Source organism: Molossus molossus, unplaced genomic scaffold (genome assembly GCF_014108415.1).
Source record: "Molossus molossus isolate mMolMol1 unplaced genomic scaffold, mMolMol1.p scaffold_m16_p_14, whole genome shotgun sequence".
NCBI classification, from domain to species: domain Eukaryota; kingdom Metazoa; phylum Chordata; class Mammalia; order Chiroptera; family Molossidae; genus Molossus; species Molossus molossus.
In genome coordinates, this window is record NW_023425349.1 from 32,914,029 (window position 1) to 32,932,849 (window position 18,821).

General features: G+C 49.1%; 1 protein-coding gene across 6 annotated transcripts in view; it reads left to right on the top strand.

Annotated features, from left to right (window-relative positions):
- The window catches only part of PAX5 (paired box 5), a 167,497-nt gene that overhangs the window by 46,142 nt on the left and 102,534 nt on the right, over window positions 1-18,821 (top strand). For all 6 annotated transcript variants that reach the window (XM_036260991.1, XM_036260992.1, XM_036260993.1 and 3 more), the window contains one exon: window positions 18,026-18,201. In XM_036260991.1, the coding sequence (XP_036116884.1) occupies window positions 18,026-18,201 (176 nt within the window). The remainder of the gene's footprint in view (window positions 1-18,025; window positions 18,202-18,821) is intronic.

The following is an 18,821-nucleotide window of genomic DNA, read 5'->3' on the forward strand; positions in this document are numbered from 1 at the left end:
GCCGGCGCTCCCCCCGCCGGCGGCTCGGCTGGGCCGCGGGGCACAGCGTGGCGGCCGCGGCGCCGGCAGGTGCTGGCGCGGGCGCGAGTCTCGGCCCGCGAGGGGGCAGCCGGCGGCCCGCTGATTGCCGCGCAGCCCTCGGCGCCGGGAGAAGCCCGTAATGAATGACTTTATTTGCCGGGGCCCCGCTGAGAACAATTGAGTTTGCTACGGTAACAACGGATGCCAGCTTTCCGGGCCCCGGGGAGCGCGGCGGCCGCAGCCGGGAGCTGGGCAGCGGGGCAGATGATGGGCGCCCAGGCGAGGGGCGCCGGCGGCGGAGAGCCGGCTCCGAGGGTCCGGAGCACGAGGGGCGCTGTGCGCCCCCGAGCCCGCAGAGGAGAGGCCGGCGGCTTCCGACCCGACCGCCTCGGACCGAGGTGCCGGGGCGGCTGACGCTCACCGCCCTCCCTCGGACCGCAGTACAGCATTGGGATGGGGGTTCATAAACTGCTCGCTTGGTGGTTGGAGTGGCCAATCCTGTTGGGTGTCCCTGCAGACTCTTCTTCCCTCTGCCCCCAGGCCTGGTGGGGGTTGGGGGAGTCTGGCCTTGCTGACCGATGCCCTGACATTTAGTATATTATATACTAAAGAATCCTACTTTGCGGAAATTCATTTATCGCGGTAGAGTCTGGAACGGATTAACCACGATAAACGAGCGCCGACTGTACTTTCCTCCACCAGGGCATGAGTTCCAAAGGCAGGGGCACCTATGATTCCTCCCAGTGACTCCCTCTGGGTCCAGCATGGGGCCTGACGAGGGCACAGATGTGGAAGGAGTAGATAAGAGAGTGGACTTCTTTCTTCTTTGCAATCTTTTCCCTCTGGTTATGGACTCCAGAGTTCCTTTTCCTTACCTTTTTCTTTGCTGTCATTCATTCATTCAAGGAATATTTAATGAGAACCAACCACATCAGGTACTTTGATATAACAGGCCTTGCCCTTGGGGAACCTACCCACCTTGGAGAGATGAAAATGCAATGCATGTGATAAATATGTGTCAGGCACCTACTGTGTGCTGATTAATGGCTGACATTTCTTGAGTTGGCAAAGGCTTAATAAGGGCTTACTGAGGGCTTTTCCTTCTGTCACTGCATTCAGTGATCTGTGATACCATCCTGTGACAATCACTTTCATTCACAGATGTACAAACTGATGCTTAGAGTATTTAAGAACCAGCATGATGCTGTGAAAGGTGTTTAGACAGTATCCAACACTAGTTTGCTGTGTCCATTTTCTTCCCCTCTCTGGGCCTCAGTATCCCCATCTGTAAAATGGGGGAGTTGGAATTGATGATCGCTAATGACCAGTTGAGTGGTCCACAGGGAAGATGGAGTCAGGACCTGGGTCTCTGTTCCCAGCCCAGTGTTCCCTGGTTTTGTAGTGTGACCAGTGGAGGGGTGGATACTCTCTTTTCCAGCTTTATGAAGCTGGCAGTGAGCCTGAAGCACTCGGCTGTGTGTCTGGCACTGTGCTCGCAGCAGCCTTGAGAAGTGTAAGTACTGTCACTTTCCCTTTTGCAGATAGAAAGGATGAGAGGTTCAATAACCAGTCCAGGGTCACACACCTAGTAAGTTTCAGGGTTGAGATTTTAGCTCAAGCTGGTTTTAGAGCTTGTGCACTTAACTATAGGCAGAAGTCAGACATACTGCAGGTTTGGTTCCAGACCACCACAAAGTAAATATTGCAATAAAGCAAGTTACATGAAATTTTTGGTTTCCTAATGCATATAAAAGTTATGTTTACATTATATTAGCAAACTACAATATTGTTATGTCTAAAAAAGCACTATACATACCTTAATTTAAAATACTTTGTTGCTAAAAAATGCTATCATCTGAGCCTTCAGCAAGTCACAATCCTTTTGCGGATAGAGGGTCTCATCTTCAATATCTCAAGCAATATCTGTGAAGCACAGCAAAGTGAGCTAGATCTGTACTCTGCTGGTGCAGAGGCAGCACGGAGACTCCCTCGGCCCCCTCTCCTGCTCTCCCACCTCACCCGTCTTAGTCTCGCCCGCCATGCTCTCCGAACTCCAAAGCTCATTCCGCGTGTTTGCAGGGCAGCAGGAGCACTGATTTTTCAAGGTTTCTTTTCTTCCCCTTGCTCTTTACCTTGATATTGTCTGAGAAAAGGGACAAAGGAGAAGCTCCTGCAGAACCTGGGTGCCTCTCTGGTTTCTGCCAAGGGTAGGGGGAATCCAGGTGCTCTTCTGTAGGACTAGTCCTCTCTATTCACGGCTTGAGGAAGTACATTTATCTCAGTCATTTTAGCACCCATCTTCCTGTCTCACAAAATGGATGTGGAGAACTCTCTCTCCCGGGCAATATCCCTTTTTCAGGAAGACAGGTTACATTTTTTTTTCTTTATTGATTTTAGAGAGAGAGGAAGGGAGAGGGAGAGAGAGACAGAAACATCGATGAGAGAGAACATCGATTGGCTGCCTCCTGCATGTCCCCCACTGGGGATTTGGCCCACAACCTGGGCATGTGCCCTGAACAGGAATTGAACCAGTGACCTCTTGGTGTGTGGGTTGATGCTCAACCACTGAGCCACACCAGCTGGGCTCAGGAAGACAGATTAACAAGATAGTTTCGCACATGGGATAGTCCTAACTGGCAAAACTGAAGGGGCTTTGGAAATCATACACAGTGATTTTAATTCTGTCAACGTAATGTCTCCTCCTTAAAACAAATCCCTTGTAGTGCTTTGTTTGCTATCCGGAAGTGAAATTTAGAGAAAATATAACCTACCCACACACATAATTTAAAAAGTCAATACAATGCCCCAATTGTAACAAAAAGGTGAAAGAGAAGTAATATTATAATGAAATGATGTATTTCATTATGTAAATGCTCAGGCAGGACTACACGAGAAGACACAGTAAAATAGTCAGTTGCTTGCACTTATGTGTGGAATTATCATGAGTGCAGCAGCTACAAATGTGGACAGCTGTGTTTTTTGGCAACACAAATACCTCTGGTGGTGGTGCCACCAGCAAACTGGTTTTCTGAAATTGTGAACATGTCTTGATAAAATTCCAACCAAAGCAAAGCACAGTCTTCCCTCAATTTATGTGATGATCATATTCCTGGAAAAGTCAGTGTAAATGAAAACACCGAGATTTGTGTGTATAAGTAAAACAGAGTTAGGTCTATGGTTCAAATATTTATAAAGAGTTTTCACCAACCTGAAGGTATGATGGGACATTCCCAGGATATGTGGGATGCAGGGTGATCCTTCACTGTGCTCCCAGGCTGGGGCTGGGTAGCATCCCTAACTCCACCCACAAAAGGCATAGCCCTTTCCCAGTAACAATAACTTACAGATTGCTAAAATCGCCTCTGATCTGATCACCCTTATTGAGATCCAGGGGAACAAATGAGTTTCTCTCTGGAGTCCCTTCCTTTGGGAAGTTCTGATACTTGGTTAAAAAGCAAAGTCTGCATATACTGTGTACCTGTTGTGTGCAATAGGTCCAGAGAAGCAAACAGAGGAGGGTGACTTGATTTGTATCTGGGGCTATGAAAGTTATCTGACCCTAGTCTCTGAGTGCCAAGCTCCCAGGTTCCTCCGCTGGTGAGCGTAGTCCCATTCATATCTCATCTCCTGTCTAGGGTACCCTCTGCACCTTCCTAATACCCCCACATCCAAATCCTGGCTCAAATATCACCTCCTCCCTCCAGGAAGTCTTCCCGGACCCCTCTTTTTTACCCCCAGCACTAGATAAGTTCTCTCTGTCTCTGGGCCCCCATTGCCTGCTCTTTGGGTCTCCTTTAGGGTGCTTTCCCATGCTTGAATTATAACTCCATCTCCAGGCCTTGTCACCCTGACAGAGAATAGGCACCCCCGAGGGCTGAGATTGGGTTCTCTTACAGGGCTAGGCTTGGGGTCAGAGCACCAGCAAAAGATGAATGCATGCTTGAACCAAGGGATGTAGCTTAGCCAAGTGCCCCTCTCTGTACACATCTTGTTCTTTTTAATTAAGCAGATGGTTTTGCTTTTCCTGTCCTTGCTCCCTGTCCTCATTGGCTGACACGAGATGCTCGCTGTGCAGACAGTGCCATCCCGTTTGGGGTCCACCGGCTTGCTTGCTCTGACCCAGTGCTGTGGGTTTGGCAGGATTTACTGACCCCATTGCACAGATGAGCTGAGCTGAGTAAGGTCACACAGCTGGCAAGTGGCAGAGCCAGAGCTGGCACTCTGCGTGCTACCATCTTTGTCATTTAAATACTTCCAAGGCAGCGTCCCTCCCCTGGGAAGTCATTCGTTCATTTACTGGCTCCTGACTCAGTGTTAGGCACTGTGGCCTCAGCGGTGGGCAAAGCCTGACTGCTCCCCAGGAAGTTCTGGCTCCAAAGCCCCAGAGCAGGCGTAGGAGGGGAGAATCAGACGCCACCAGGGAGGGAGGGAGCGCTCTTTCCCATGAGGAGGTCAAGGAGTGGCTATCTCCTTTGTACCTTTTTTTTTTTCTTTTCACTTTGAATGAAATGCCCATTTTTATCCATTCGTTCCACAAGTATTTGTTGTGTGCCAGGTATTCTGTGCTGGGGATACAGCAATGAACAAGAAAGATAAAAAGCTGCCCCTGTGAGTGACATTCTAATGAGGAAAGAGAGAATAAACAAATCAGGAAAATAAATAGCATGCAGAGTGCTCTGGGGGATACCAAAGCTAGGTAAGGAGACAGAAGGAAACAGGGACAGAAGTACATGGGTAAGTGCTGGCTAATGGAGGGTGGTCATAAGGATGACATGATGTTTGAGCAGAGAGACTTGAGGGAGAGGAGAACCAAACAGGTATCTGAGGACGAATGTTCCAGAAAGAAGGAGCAGCACATGCAGAGGCCTGAGGCAGGGTGTGCTTGGCGTAGCTGAGGGACAGCAAGGGGCCAGCGTGCCTGGAGCAGCACAGGGGGAGGAGAGTGGTCAGGAGAGTAGGCTGCAGGGCAGGGACCCAGATGCAGTAGGGCCTTGTGAACCTTGATCCACTGTGGATTTGGCTCTATGAGATGGGGCACCGTGGTGGCAGCCCAGAATGTCTAACTGGGCACTGCAGAGGCGTGTTCTGTGTCCTACGGCCAGCGAGTCACTGACTCCAGCAGACTTGCCCTCCTAGTCATGTCCGGAACCTGAGGAGCCATTCCCATCATCAGCTCTCTCCCGGGCGAGGGCCGCCATCCAGCTTAGGGCTCTCTGTCTCAGCTCCTTCCAGTGGGGTCTCTGCTCTGTGGCCAGTTCAGACCATCTGAACCCCTTCGCCCCACATCCCTTCCACGTCTGGAGTGAATTTAAAACGTATCAGTCTCACCAGACAAGGGCCCCACGGGGTGGGGGGGGGGGGAGGATCTGAGATGTGGAGATGGGGGTAACTAGAAGGTGGGCTGTCATTTTGTGGGTAAGGGAGATAGCATGCTGTGGAGGCCCAGAAGCCCTTCCACCGACCCTCAACAAGCCCCTAACCTCAGCCGGGCTCTGGACTCAGCAATGGCTCCCCCCAGAGGCCCCTGCTTTATTTATTGCTTCTCCCCAGCTCCCCGCGGGCAGAGGAAAGTCCATTAGTGTGTTTGCAGACAGCCAGCTCTGAGCAGATGCAAGGCTTATTTGCAAACTGTCATTGCCCTGGCTTCCTCCAGAGACCTGCATGCTGGGCTCAGCCTTGTGCCTCCAAGAGCCACCTCCCCCAGGCAGACAGCCGGGCCCAGCCGTCCTCTGATTTCCCAAAGCGCAGCGTCTTGGCTTGCAGTTGGGAAAATTAAATTAAATGCCACGAAGGAACCATAACAGCACATTGGGCCATGTTGACAGTGGAGACGGAAGTTCTTTCTGCTGATAGGAGCTCAATGGCATGTCATAAATTAGGGGAGGTGTTGAGTGGAAGTGCAAAAAGTCTTGGGCCTGGGCCCTGGCCAAATTGGCGCAGTGGTTAGAGTGTTGGCCCTCTGGACTGAAGGGTCACGGGTTCTAATCCGGTCAAGGACACATACCTGGCTTGCAGGTTTGATCTCTGGCCCCAGTCAGGATGCATGTGGGTGACCAATCGATGTGTCTCTCTCACATTGATGTTTTTCTCCCCCGCCTGCCTTTTACTCTATCTAAAAAAAATCAATATAAAAATATCCCTGGGTGAGGATTAACCAAAAAAAAAGAAAAGAAAGAAGAAAAAAGTACTGGGCCTGGGATACAGATTTGAGTCCCAGTTGGGCTGCTGAGTGTCTTGGTTACTTTGGACAACTGTTTACTGTCGTCGGGGCCTCCGTTTCTAAGCTGAACAAGAACTGTAGTCAGTCTTAGAATCCATCTGAAGTTCTGAAATTTTCTGAATTGAATTTTGAGAACGATTTCTTTATCCAGTAGTCAGAGACAGAATGGTGTCCCCAGAATAGCTCTAAAATTCCCAAATGGCCTTGAGGTCAGCCTCAGTGGAGTAAGAGGCACTCAGAGGCTGAAACACCAGTACTCAGTCTCACCTGGCCTGATAATTTCGCTGTGTGATCTTGGGCATGTCACTTCCCCTCTCTGAGCCCATTTTCTCATCTGTTGAATGGAAATGATCATTGCGTGCCCACGTCCTGTGGTTGCATGAGTCAGGTTAGCTGATGCATGAGAAGGTCAGCGTGAATGTGGACTGGAGGCGTGGTGGGAGAGGCGGTTATCATTCCCGTTGTTTCCATTTTCACACGTGCCTTACCCAGTCTAGGCTCACACACTTGCCAGTATAACACAGGAATATGCCCCTATGGAGTGCAAGTCAGTTGAGCTACGTAAAAGGGAATGATGGTGACTCTATACAGAATGAAGAGCCCCTCTTAATTTGTGCTGGCTCCATGCCACGCCATCATAAATCCACCGTTGACGCGTGTGTGTTTGGTGGGAAAACACACCGCAGATAGGCACAAAAGCCTCTTCAGTTCTTTTCAGCTGGGACAGATGACACACGTTGGCAGACAGACACTGATCTCGGTGTTTCCAAGAGGAGTCGAGCCAGTCCGAGTGTATCTAACAGGTCAAGCTCTGAAATGAAGAAGCAATAAGCCAGTGAAATGGTACTATCACCGAAACATGATTGATCAATTGAATTCTATCAGAGACAGTGGACAGTGAGATTAACTCAGGCCTGATAGGTTCAATGAGTTAAAGCATGATGTTCATTTCAGCTTCATTTCACCAGTCTTTGCTTGTGAAATTGGTCAATCAATAGAGGTTGAAGATCATATATATATATATATTGGGGACCATCTTATGGGGAATATAATCTCGGAGGCTGGCTCCTGGCTGGGGCAGCCTGCCTAAGGTAATGGAGACAGAACAGGGACTCCATCAGCCCCATCGAAATGGCCTGATATCTTCTCCAAATGAAAAGTATTTTTGGATCTCTGATGATTTATCTTTTTTTCCTCTCACTCACTTTGATCTATGACAAAACCTATACCCATCTTGGAGAAATATAGTGATTTCTCCTGAAAACATTTGTGCAATGGTCAGATAGATACACTTCAAAATACGAACCTTTATTTTTTTAGTTATATTGTCCTTGGAAAAAATAAAGAGTAATTTAAAAACTCAAATGGGGGTAATGCAAAGATATCAGAGTAAATATTATTTTTAAACCCATTTATTTATTTCTGCATAGTGGGGGGTGGGGGGGTGGGAGACAGACCGCTGTGTGTGTGGAAGCCGAAAAGGGATGCATACACGAGAAGTCCTTCCAGGTATAATTAAAACGAAGCCTTTAGCATTCTTTGATCTCATTTAAAAGCACAATTCGCAGAAACAAATCATCCTTTTGCTCCTAGTAATATTTCATTTGCTTTGGAATATTTTCAATATAGTGGTTAACATCCTTCCTAATTAGTGTGCATATCTCTCTGCAAGGTGAAGTAATTAGGTACCACCATGTGAGGTAATGGACTTGGACAGTATGGATTAGAGAGAAGAGACTTGTCCTGGGGCAGTGCACAAGGTATTACTTTCTTCCTGCCTATTCTTTGAGGTCATCTTGATTCCTTAAGCACAAAGAAATCCCATCTCTTCATACCAACACCACGAGAGCTTCAATGATATTCTTGCACAGTTTGTACATCAGAGTACATATTAGGTTTTGAATAAAGATCATGGTGCTGAGCAGCCAGACAGAGAGGAAAGAGCCTTGCACACGGCACTACCCTCCCACTACCCCTTCCTGCATCGAATCCTAAGTATAGCCCCTTTCCATGTACCATGCTTTCTTCTGCTTCTAGGTCTTGGCATATGCTGTTCCTTCTGGATGAAAGGCACTTCCTTTTCTCTGCCCCTTTTCTTTGGTTAACTCCATCCTACTACTCATCCTTAAAACCGGGACTTCATCTTTTCCAGGGGCCCTTTTCGGAGACTACCCTGCCCCAGTCTGGATTTAGCGGAGTGGTTTAGCATAGGGTTGGGAGCAGACTCTGGGGCCAGCCTGCTTGGGTTTGGATTTCAGCTCCTTCATCTCTTAGTTATGTGGCCTTGGGCAAGTCACTTAAGCTCTCTGTGCCTCAGTTCCTTCATCTGCAAAATGGGAGGGGACAGTAACAGACTTGACATCATTGGGTTGCTGTGAGGATTACAGAGATACGGTGCTCAGAAGAGTGCCTGGCACAGAGGAAGCACAGATAAGGGTCGGCCACTGCCGTTGGGCTCCCAGGGCTGGCTCTGCTTCTCAGTCTTCCAGCATGTATTTCCGCTGCTGGAATTATTCACTTGTCTATGTCCTCTACTCAAGGGCAGGGGCTAGAACGTAAGCCTGCCTGTAGCTCAGGTGCCAAGTACAGGGCCAGACACCCAGCAGGAATTTGGTGCTTGTTGCTCAGAAATGAATAAGCCCAGGAGGCTTGGAACAGGAATTGGGGGGTAGGAGGAGGAGGTGACTGGTGTTTTCCTAGACTCACCTTGCCTTGGACCTGCCTTCTGGCCCCAGACTAATCTCTTTGCCATTCCTGAGTGTGCAGTCATAGGTCCCTTGGGGCCTTTTTTTCCCTGACAGCCTCCGACTCCGTGGGTAACACACGACACAATCAGATTCATTCTGGTCGAACCTGAACGTATTTGGCAATTTTACAATTTCGCGTTTTCCTTCTCCGAGAAGAAAGATTGAGTGAAACTAATGGCTGAATAATGGTAGTTCCAATGGAATTTTCCTCCATGCCACTTTGATTTTTCTCAGTCTGCAGTCCCAGTTTAGAACGGGATTTATAAAATCACCCGGGACACTGACTTTGGTTCTGGGCCAACACGGGGCATTTCTAGCCCTGCCACCCTGGTCCCTAGCACAGGGCCTGGCTCATAGAAGATGCTCTGGGAATGTTGCCAACTGACTCTTGTCTCTACCCGTAATCCTATCCCCTTATCTCAGCACCTTGTCCCCTCCCCTTATCTCAGGTCTGGCTCGGATGGTCCTTCCTTCAGGAGCACCCCCCCTTCCGTTGTTAGTCTTCTCCAGGTCACCCAAAACATCCAAACACCAGTGGGCAGAGAATAGAAGCTCTGTAAATTATTTTGAGTAGAAGAATTACTGACACTTTATTGTTCTTGTTGGACTCTGAGCACTATATGACTTGCTGTGTTTTCCTTTTGGTGTGTGTTGCCAGGAAGCTGAGAGCTCAACTGAGTTTTGGTAGTTTATCCTGCTCTGTTTACAAGTGTATGAACTGCCTCAGATCTTTCTTTGAAGTAGGTAGAACATAAACCATTAGTTGTTTCTTCCTCTGGGATAACTGATATAATGGAGGTTACTGCCCCCTCCCTCCAAGGTTTTCTACCGAGTTCTGTGATGATGCCAGAAACCATCCTACTGCTGAAATCCTTTGACCCATTCAGGCCTGCAACTCCTTGATTAGCATCTCCTAGGCTTGAGGTGAGTCAGACATGGGCTCTGTCTTCAGAGAGCTCATACTGTTAGCAGAGAAGGAAAGAAATAATACTGCTATAAACAACTCATGTTTATTGAGCACTTATTATGTGCCAGGTACTATGCCAAGGATTTTACATTATCTTCATTCAGTTCTTTCACCAACTGCAGGTATCATTATTGCCCCATTTTATAGATGAAAAAATTGAGGATTAGAGAGATTAAGAAGTTTCTCAAATATCATAGGCTTGTAAGAGACAGAGTGAGGATTTGAGCCGGGGCCTGTCTGAGTTTGGGATGTCTAGGCTTCCCTGGTGTGCTGGACCACATCCGTCAGTGCTCAGCTCTACTCTAGATTGTCGAGAGGTGTGCAAGTGCTCTGCCATGTGTTGGCTGTGACCTTGAACAAGTTACTTACTGTCTCTGTCAGTTTCCTCAGCTACACAATGGGGATTCTGAGAGGACTGACTTCACAGGATGAGTTGTGAGGAGTAAAACCCAGGTGGTAGTGGTGGCCTGTGCAGCTTGCTGAGAAACCCAGGAGACAGGAGCATTAATTCAGCCTTTGGACTTGGAGGCAGGCTTCAGAGAGGAGGTGGGGTTTAGGCTGAGCTTGGGTGCAGGGTGAGCCAGCAGAGGGAACGGAATGAGTGGTGGTGTCGGGGAGTATATGAAGGGACACTTGGGGAATGAAGAGTAGCCTGCTGGGATGGTGTTGTGGGGTGACCCTGACTGGAAGGGCAGATCATGGAGGCCTGAAGGCTTGGGCTGTGTCCTGGAGAAGCCTTGGAAGGAAGGGTTTTCCTGGTGAAATGATGACGACAACAGCTAGTCCTGTCGGACTACCTTTGTGCCAGTATGCTGCTAGGCACCTCGCAAGGATGATCTCATTTAATCCTTACAAAAGCCCCAGGGAGTTTCCTGCATATCATAGTTTCCCATATACAGACGAGGAAACACAGGGCTTTGGTCTTAGTAGTTGACCTGAAAGTAAAGGGAAATGCAAGAGACCTAGGTATAAGTTCCAGCTGAGCCTCCGTTGCTCAACCTCTCTGAGCCTCAGTTTTCTTATCTGTAAAATGGGACAAGAAGACACATCTCACACAATTGTTCTGAAGATCAGTGAAATTTAATGATGCAAAAATAGCTTGGCTCAGGGCCGAGCCCTGAGCAGTGCTCCATCCAGGGTGAGGTCAGGGGCGCTTGGAGAATCCTGCGTCCTCATCATCTCTGGCAGTATCCCTTCATTCTTTGCTAGAGACAGAGCGTGTTCTCTCAATTGTGTGCAGGGCATTTTGCTAATATAGTCCCACAACAAATACCCCATGTCCTTTCTTTTATAACCCGTAGTTGTTACTGGTCCCTCCTATGGAGAAATTCCAGAGCATGATTGCCCTCAGAAAGCCTCCATTGCATCTGAAACAATTTCTTTGTTTTAGAAAATATTTTTTAAAATTTATCTTTATTGTTGCAAGTATTGCAGATGTCCCCCCTTTTATCCCCCATTGACCCCCTCTGCATCACTCCTGCCCTCCCACCCCAGGTCTTCACCGAGCTATCATCTATGTCCATGGGTTATGCATATATGTGTGTAAGTCCCTTGGTTAATCTCTTCCCGCCACCCCCTCTTCCCTCTGAGATTCGTCAATCTGTTCCATGCTTCTATGTGAAACAATTTTTTCTCTGGACCACAGGCCAACACTCTCACCGACTGAGCCACACCGGCCAGGGATGAAACAATTTTTTAAAGTTGCAAGATATCCTGGTCTGAACTTGGTTGGTCCCTGCTTTGTAGACTGCTTTTAAGCACTTGCCACCACCTAAGGAGATCAACCCCAAGCTCCCTGGCTCACTTGATTCAAGCTGGAAAGGTCCTAGGTCACACCAGTTCAGTCTTCCCAACCACACTGGCTCTAGACTGCTGTGACAGATGTCCTGCCACAACCTGGCTCTGTCTCCTCATTTTCAACAGGGGAGGCAGGTCTGGGGGCATGATGGGTGCCAGAGTCCTGGGGGAAGAAGCAGCAAACAGGCTTGATGTCAGCTACCATGGAACCCCACAGGCCAGCTCTGCAGAGGACCCTGGACCCTGGAGGAGGGGCGTCAGGAATGTTGTCGTGCATAAAAACAATAATGGCGGGATCTGGGAGTTCTTTTCACAATTTCAAAAAGATTAAGGGTAAATGTATCTCAGTGAAGAAAAAAAAGAGATTTCTTCCTGTCTCTGACTTCCTCCCAGAAGCCCCCCAACAACCTTACTCTCTTCACATGTCCATTCCTAAACCAAGTATTAGCGAAGGAAGGATTGGGCAGTCGCTTAAGGGTAAAATGAATATAGGGAGGGGGACCTCCTATAAAGACTGCACAAACAACTGAAATGGGGACTAGTTGATGCCTATTTAATACTTGTTAGTAGACAAAATCTAGGCAGATTTTGGAGGAGAAAACAGTTAGAAGTGACTGGCTCAGCTTCCTCAGTTTATTGATGGGGTCCCTGAGGCCCAGAGAGGGAGGGGAACTTGCTTGGGCTCACACAGCAAGTAAGGGCAGAGCTGGGGCTAGAACCCAGGTCTGCTGGCTCCCAACCCTTTTCCCACTGGGCTCTGCCACCGCCCTGCCATGCTGAGGGAGCATCTGTGAGGATGAAGGAGGCTCTGGAAGGGCTCAGGTTTTGGCTGGGCTCTGTAGAGAAATGGGACTCCAAGAGGGGTGGGGGGCTTGCCCAGTGGCTCCAGCCTCCTTTTCTGGGGCTCCTAGGCCTCCGGCAGGGGTTGCATCCCAGTGACCATGATGCCAGAAGGGATTATGGAGATTCCTGTTTGTTTTTATTTATTTTTTCCTCCCAGTGAGCATCTGTAGACATAAAGTACATGATGATTTTTAAAGAAACAAACCAGAACCCTCCAAGAAAAATGCAAAACCTTTGAATCTGCTGTGCTCTGAAGAAAACGCAATGGCTTTATGATCTTTTAAGACACACTAGAGACAGCTTTCTCTTGACAGATGGGAATCTGAGGCTATTTTGCTTCCTCCCCCTTTTCGTGACCAGACCCGATTGTGTAAAGCTTTTAGCTTCAAAGCCGGGTTGTGAATAACATTGGTTTAACCTGAAATTTAAAGCCAGCATTTCTTTGCTCCCCGAGACGGGTTTTCCTGCCCCTTGCTCCCCTGAAGCTAGCTTCCAGAATGTTAATTCTGACAGCCATGGTTGACTAAGCCCAGCACTGGGTCTATTACATATTATTTGATTTGGAGTAGAAAAAAAAAGATTTAAAGATACCATGCCCCCTCTATACCTTTGTACTTTTGCCCATGTCTGTCCATATATTTAAGCATAACATTCACATTGTGAGTTCAGATTTTCTCCCGGGAGTAAAATGGGTCCGAGTGTTTCTGTAGTCTGTCTCCAAAACCACATTCCCCAGTGAAGTCATCTTTGCAGCACAGATGAGAGACACTGCTGGCCTGGAGCTTCAGCTCTGCCTTTGTGCTGGGAGCATCTCCTGGTGCTCATTTCTGTGGTCTCTCGAGCAGCACCTGCCGTGTGCGGACCGGAGGCAGATCAGCTGTGCTCCTGGCCTGAGAACCCGGAGCCTTTCTGTCAGAGTGTTTATACTGGTTGACACTTTTACCTTTATTGGTCTGATTATTTTTCAGTGAACATTTGCCTCTTCTATTGGACATAATTCTATGGGGACCAGGGCTGGGCCAGCTCTTGCCCATCACTGTATGCCTAGTATTAGCACAGTGCCTGCTCACTAAGGCCGGTTGAGGGAAGAAGGAATGAATGAATGAGGTCAGACAGAGGGATCCTGACATTTGCAGACCAGACCTGTGCAGGGAAGGTGGTTGTCATGTGTATTACTAATTTGTTCATTTATTCCAGAAATATTCCCTGTGGAGAAGACAAGATAAATTAACTGGGGTACTCCCCCCCCCCACACACACACATGGTAGCTAATAGTACAGGGTGAAAGTGAAAGGTCCAAGGAGAAAGTGGTCAAAGGGAAAACCGCTGGGACATGAAGGAAGGCATCCTGGAGGAGGCGACATGTGAGCTTGCAGGCTGTGTCTGTCCTGGTAACACTGTGCGTGACTGTGAGGAATAGTTCATCTTTCGTGAGGGCATGGTGGACCACCTGTGGCTGACAGGCTGGCCCTACACATCACCTTCACATGCCCACAAATGCAAAATTCATGTTGCCGGCACCCTAGTCTTTCCAAAGAGGAAACTTGGGAGCAGGGATTAGAAAACATGGCCTGATCCAAAGCAACTAGTGATTCAGGCCCTGGGTCTGAGGAATATGAAGGGGGATTGTTTCCCTAGCCCCCTGCCATGGCGCCCCTGTTCTCCCAGCAAGGCCTCAGATCCTCTGTGGGGCCTCCCTGGCTGCCTGGCCAAACCCCTGCCGGCCTCTCTAGTCTTCGGGGGTCTCTTCTCCTCACTCCCTGTTTTCTTGTTATTCCCTCTCATCTACCAGCCTTTATACAAGCGGTCTCCCCGCCTGGCACACTGCCCACCCCTGCCCTCTTTGCCCTGCTGACCTGCGCCCTCCACCCTCAGTTCAAGCATGACTTCCCCTTGGAGGACCCCATTAAAAATGGTCATATGTAAATATTTCGAGACACCTTTTCTACTCAGCAGTAAGCACCATTTGTCGTCAGAGAGCTGTTGTGTGAGTACCTGACTAGCGTGGGCTGCCCTTCGTAGCTTGGAGAGAGGGGCCTTTCTTGGTCATCCCTGTGTCCTGTTGTTGTTTATAATATTGCCTGGTACAGAGTCAACACTTTATCAGTATTTGTGGAATAGATGAAGAAGTGATTATGTGTTTAGGAGTGTCTGAAGTACCCCTAAGGAAATGGCAGGCCTGAGGCACCTGTGCAAAGTGACGGGGAGATTTCATCCCCCTTCTCGGCGGAGAAAGCACGTGGAGGTGCTGGCCAGGCCGGGGCGACGCGCAAGAGCCGTACAGCTGGGGAAGTGCCTGGAGAGGCAGCTCTTCCCAGCCCGCAGCCCTCCACTCTGAGTGTCTGGGTCACCAGGACAGGCGAGCCACTCGTTCAGCTCTGGGGGCTGTGGCTGACTCGGAAAGCCAGAGCGGGACACAGGTCCTCTTCCTGGAAGATTCAGTGCAGGTCCCAGCGAAGCTGTCTCTTCTTGGACTATGTGTGGTGTCCTTGAGGGGACAGCCTCCAGGACCCCTAGTGCATGCACTTGAGCTGGCCTCTGCTGAATCTTTGCTCTGTGTTGGGCTCTGCTCGGTGACCAGAGTGACCTTGCACACAGGAGCGCTCAGCTGAGCCAGCCTTTCTGAGCTTCCTCAGTGAAGGCAAAGAACCCAGCCTGTGATCACCATGGGCGAGGGATCGAGCCTCAGGACATCTGTGGGAGGATGGCCTGGCGGGCAGGAAGAGACCTCCTGGAAGGGGAGAGTTGGGGCATTTCTGATGGGGGGCCCCAGTGGGAGAGAAGAGGTGGGCCCTGCCCAAATGGGGGCAGGTGAGGCCTTGGTGGGAATAGCCAGGAGCTGGCTGAAAGGAAGGAGCCTTCATTAGGAGTTTAGGTCTGGCTGGCAGGATGGGGAATGGGGAGAGGAGAATATAAGTGAAGTTGGCGGATGTGATCTCTCTGACATGGAGAAATTTTGGAACACCATTGGATTGAAGTCAAGGTCAAGCTTTGGCAGGAGTGGCTGGGGCCAGGATGACTGGCCAGAGTGAGAGCTGAGGAGGAGCAAGCTGAGCTTTCTTCCTGTGTGTGTGTGTGTGTGTGTGTACCTGTGCACACACGCACAGTACTTTTGATAAGAGGATCATTTGGTGGATGCCAACTAATGGGAGAACACGCTGGGCAGACACAGATTGGGCCATGAGCTCCCACCTCCTGCTAGTCTTGGTGCCCATGGGGATGGGCCATTATGGAAGAAGGGGCATCATGACGTTGATGAGGATGATGTCTTATGGGCAGGGCAGGGACCCAGCCTATGGTATCCTCTCTGGTCAAAATTCATCTGGGATTTGTTTTCTCAGGGTGCTCATGAGCCACTTCTGAAGACTTTTCTTATAGAAGATGCTGGGGTTCTCTGAAAGGTCAACACTCCTATGAAGCCCAAAGCTGGTGTCTTTGTTCAAATGTCAGACCCTGTGTTGAAGTTGCTCCCAGATAGGACAGTTTTTGGCAGCATCTCAGTGACACGATATCCTGCTGCTTCAAGCCCCTGGTTTGGCCTCATTCCTCACATGGGTGGGGTTTCGACTTGAATGAAGTGTAGGTCAGCAGCGAGCCGGAGGGAGGGCTCCGAGTGGCCAAGGCAGAGCTGTGCCTCTGGGCCTGGGTTCCAGCAGTGTCTCCACGTGGCCGTGCACGAGCAGCTTGGTCCTGGAGGGACCCTGAGGGATGATTGCCCTTGAGGCTGTTCCCTCACTGGAAACCTTTGGCCTCCTTGTTTGCTCTCATTTTGAACAGTTCAAGCCCCAGGCTCACAAAAGATATTCCATCCCACTTGCTTTTTTTTTATATATATATTTTTTAATTCTCACCCGAGGATATTTTTCCATTTTTTGCTCAGATAGAGAGGGAGGAAGAGAGAGAGAGAGAAACATCGATGTGAAAGGGACACATCGAGTGGTTGCCACCCGCACGGCCCAATCAGGGCCGGGGACAAACTGCAACCAAGGTACGTGCCCTTAGCGGGAACCGAACCTGGATCTCTCTGGACCGCAGGCCAACACTCTAACCGCTGAGCCGAACAGGGCAGGGCTGCTTTTTTTTTTTTATAATTCATAATATTTTCATTGACATGTAAGCATCATCACCAGAGATTATTAACAGTATGAAGAGCTAACAATAAAGAACACACCGAGAATTTAATCCTATAGTTTCTTGGTAATTTACATTTTTGAATAGGCATTGCATTTAAAGTTCTGCAACAAAACAAAACAAACATGCTCTGAGAAAGTCCCTCTCTCCTGTGTTCATCCCCCTTTAGTTTCTACCTCCCTGGATGGGTAACCATTATAAATATTTCTTCTGTTTCCTCTCAGAGTTCCTATGTGTGTGTGTGCCTTTCATGTAAAGTGCATTTTAATATGTATATTCAGTATATACATTACATATATATTCATTATATAATATATATTATATATGTATAGTATGTTAGTATATTTTATATAATTATAGTGTATCATATTAATAGATATTTATTATATTCACACAGGCATATTATATACATATATAATGCATTGTGTAAACTATTTTCTCCCTTTATACACAGAAGGTATAATTGTACATGCTGTACTTTACTGTGCTTATTCGTTTTTCATATAAAATTTATCTTGAAGTTCTTTGCATATCAGTTCACAGAGGGCACCCCGTTTCCTCTTCGCAGCCACACGCACTCCCTGGTGTGGGCATACCGTGACTTAACCAGCCCCTACCACATAACTCTTGGGTTGTTTCCAGTATTTTGCCACTAGAACCTGAACCTATATCACTGCCCATATGTGTAAGTTCAGCTATAATTTATTTTATATTCCCAGAGGTGCAGTTGCTCTATCAAAGGGAATGTGCATTTGTGATCTTGAAAGATTTTGTCAAATTGTCTATTGTAGGTGTGTGACCAGTAAGCTTCCACCAGAATGGTATGAGAGTGTTTGTTTCCCTACAGCCTTCCTAACAGTATTCCATAGACTGGTTCCGTGCTGTGGTCACAAATGACCCGGGCAAGGGCATGAGCTCTGGGACAAAACCGTACCTCCAAGAGGACTGCCAGTGCAGGATAAGCCTCTAAGTCAACCTGAGCTCCAGTCCTCAGGCAAATCACTTGATCTCTCTAGACCTCAATTTTCTCATCTGAAAAATGGGAAAATAATATCATCTTCATTGGGTCATTGTGGGGATTAGATGAGATGATGCATGTACAAAGGGCTTCGCACAGGGCCTGGCATGTGGAAGGCTGGCCCTGCACTGACCAGCAGGGTGACTTTGGCCAGGACCCCTTTGTCTGCTTCTGGGCTCGTGGGTCTCTCAGGCCCTCTTCCCAGCCCCAGGGTCCGACATGTCTGTCTTCAGCAATGTGTATAAGCTGCGCTCATCCTTCCTCTCTCATGCTCATCAAAGGTATTCAGGAGTCTCCGGTGCCGAACGGCCACTCACTGCCGGGCAGAGATTTCCTCCGGAAGCAGATGCGGGGAGACCTGTTCACGCAGCAGCAGCTGGAGGTGCTGGACCGCGTGTTTGAGAGGCAGCACTACTCGGACATCTTCACCACCACGGAGCCCATCAAGCCCGAGCAGGTATGCTGCATGACTCACCTCCTGCCACACCTCTGCCCCGACACAGGCCTGGGTGGTCCTCCCACGGTGTCTGGCTGGGTGCGGGTGAGAACACCATCTTCTACTCAGAGGCGGCTTCTCCTTGCCCTCGGCGGTCCTTGGCTGGTTGCAGCATCCCACGAGGTCGGGAGGGCTTGTTTGAAGTCAGGGGCTCTGGTGACTTCTTGCCCTGGTGCCTCTGACTCTCCTGCTGGCCGGGAGGGGACATGATTTGTCTGGCTGCTCTGCCACTGCTGAATGGTGGACTTTCCCGGGGCTCTTTCCACAGGGGGTGTAATGATCTTTTGAGCCATTTGAGGTGGTCTTGGGTCATTATCCCGTCAGGGTGAAGGCGGAAATCTGTAAGTACCCCGCGGCCATAGCCGTGTACGATGGTACTGGTGGTACCTCCCGGCCAGCCCTCTCGTTAGGCTGCCCTGCCATGCTTTTCGACACTGGGTCTGAGAGTCTGGAAATGAAGAAGTCTTACTGGACAAACACCCAGCTGAGGGAAGCAGGAGGAGGACCCCTTGCGGAGCAGCTCCCTGCTCTGCTCTGGAGAGAGGAACCGTCCCTGCTGTGGTCACAGAGCCGGGATCAGA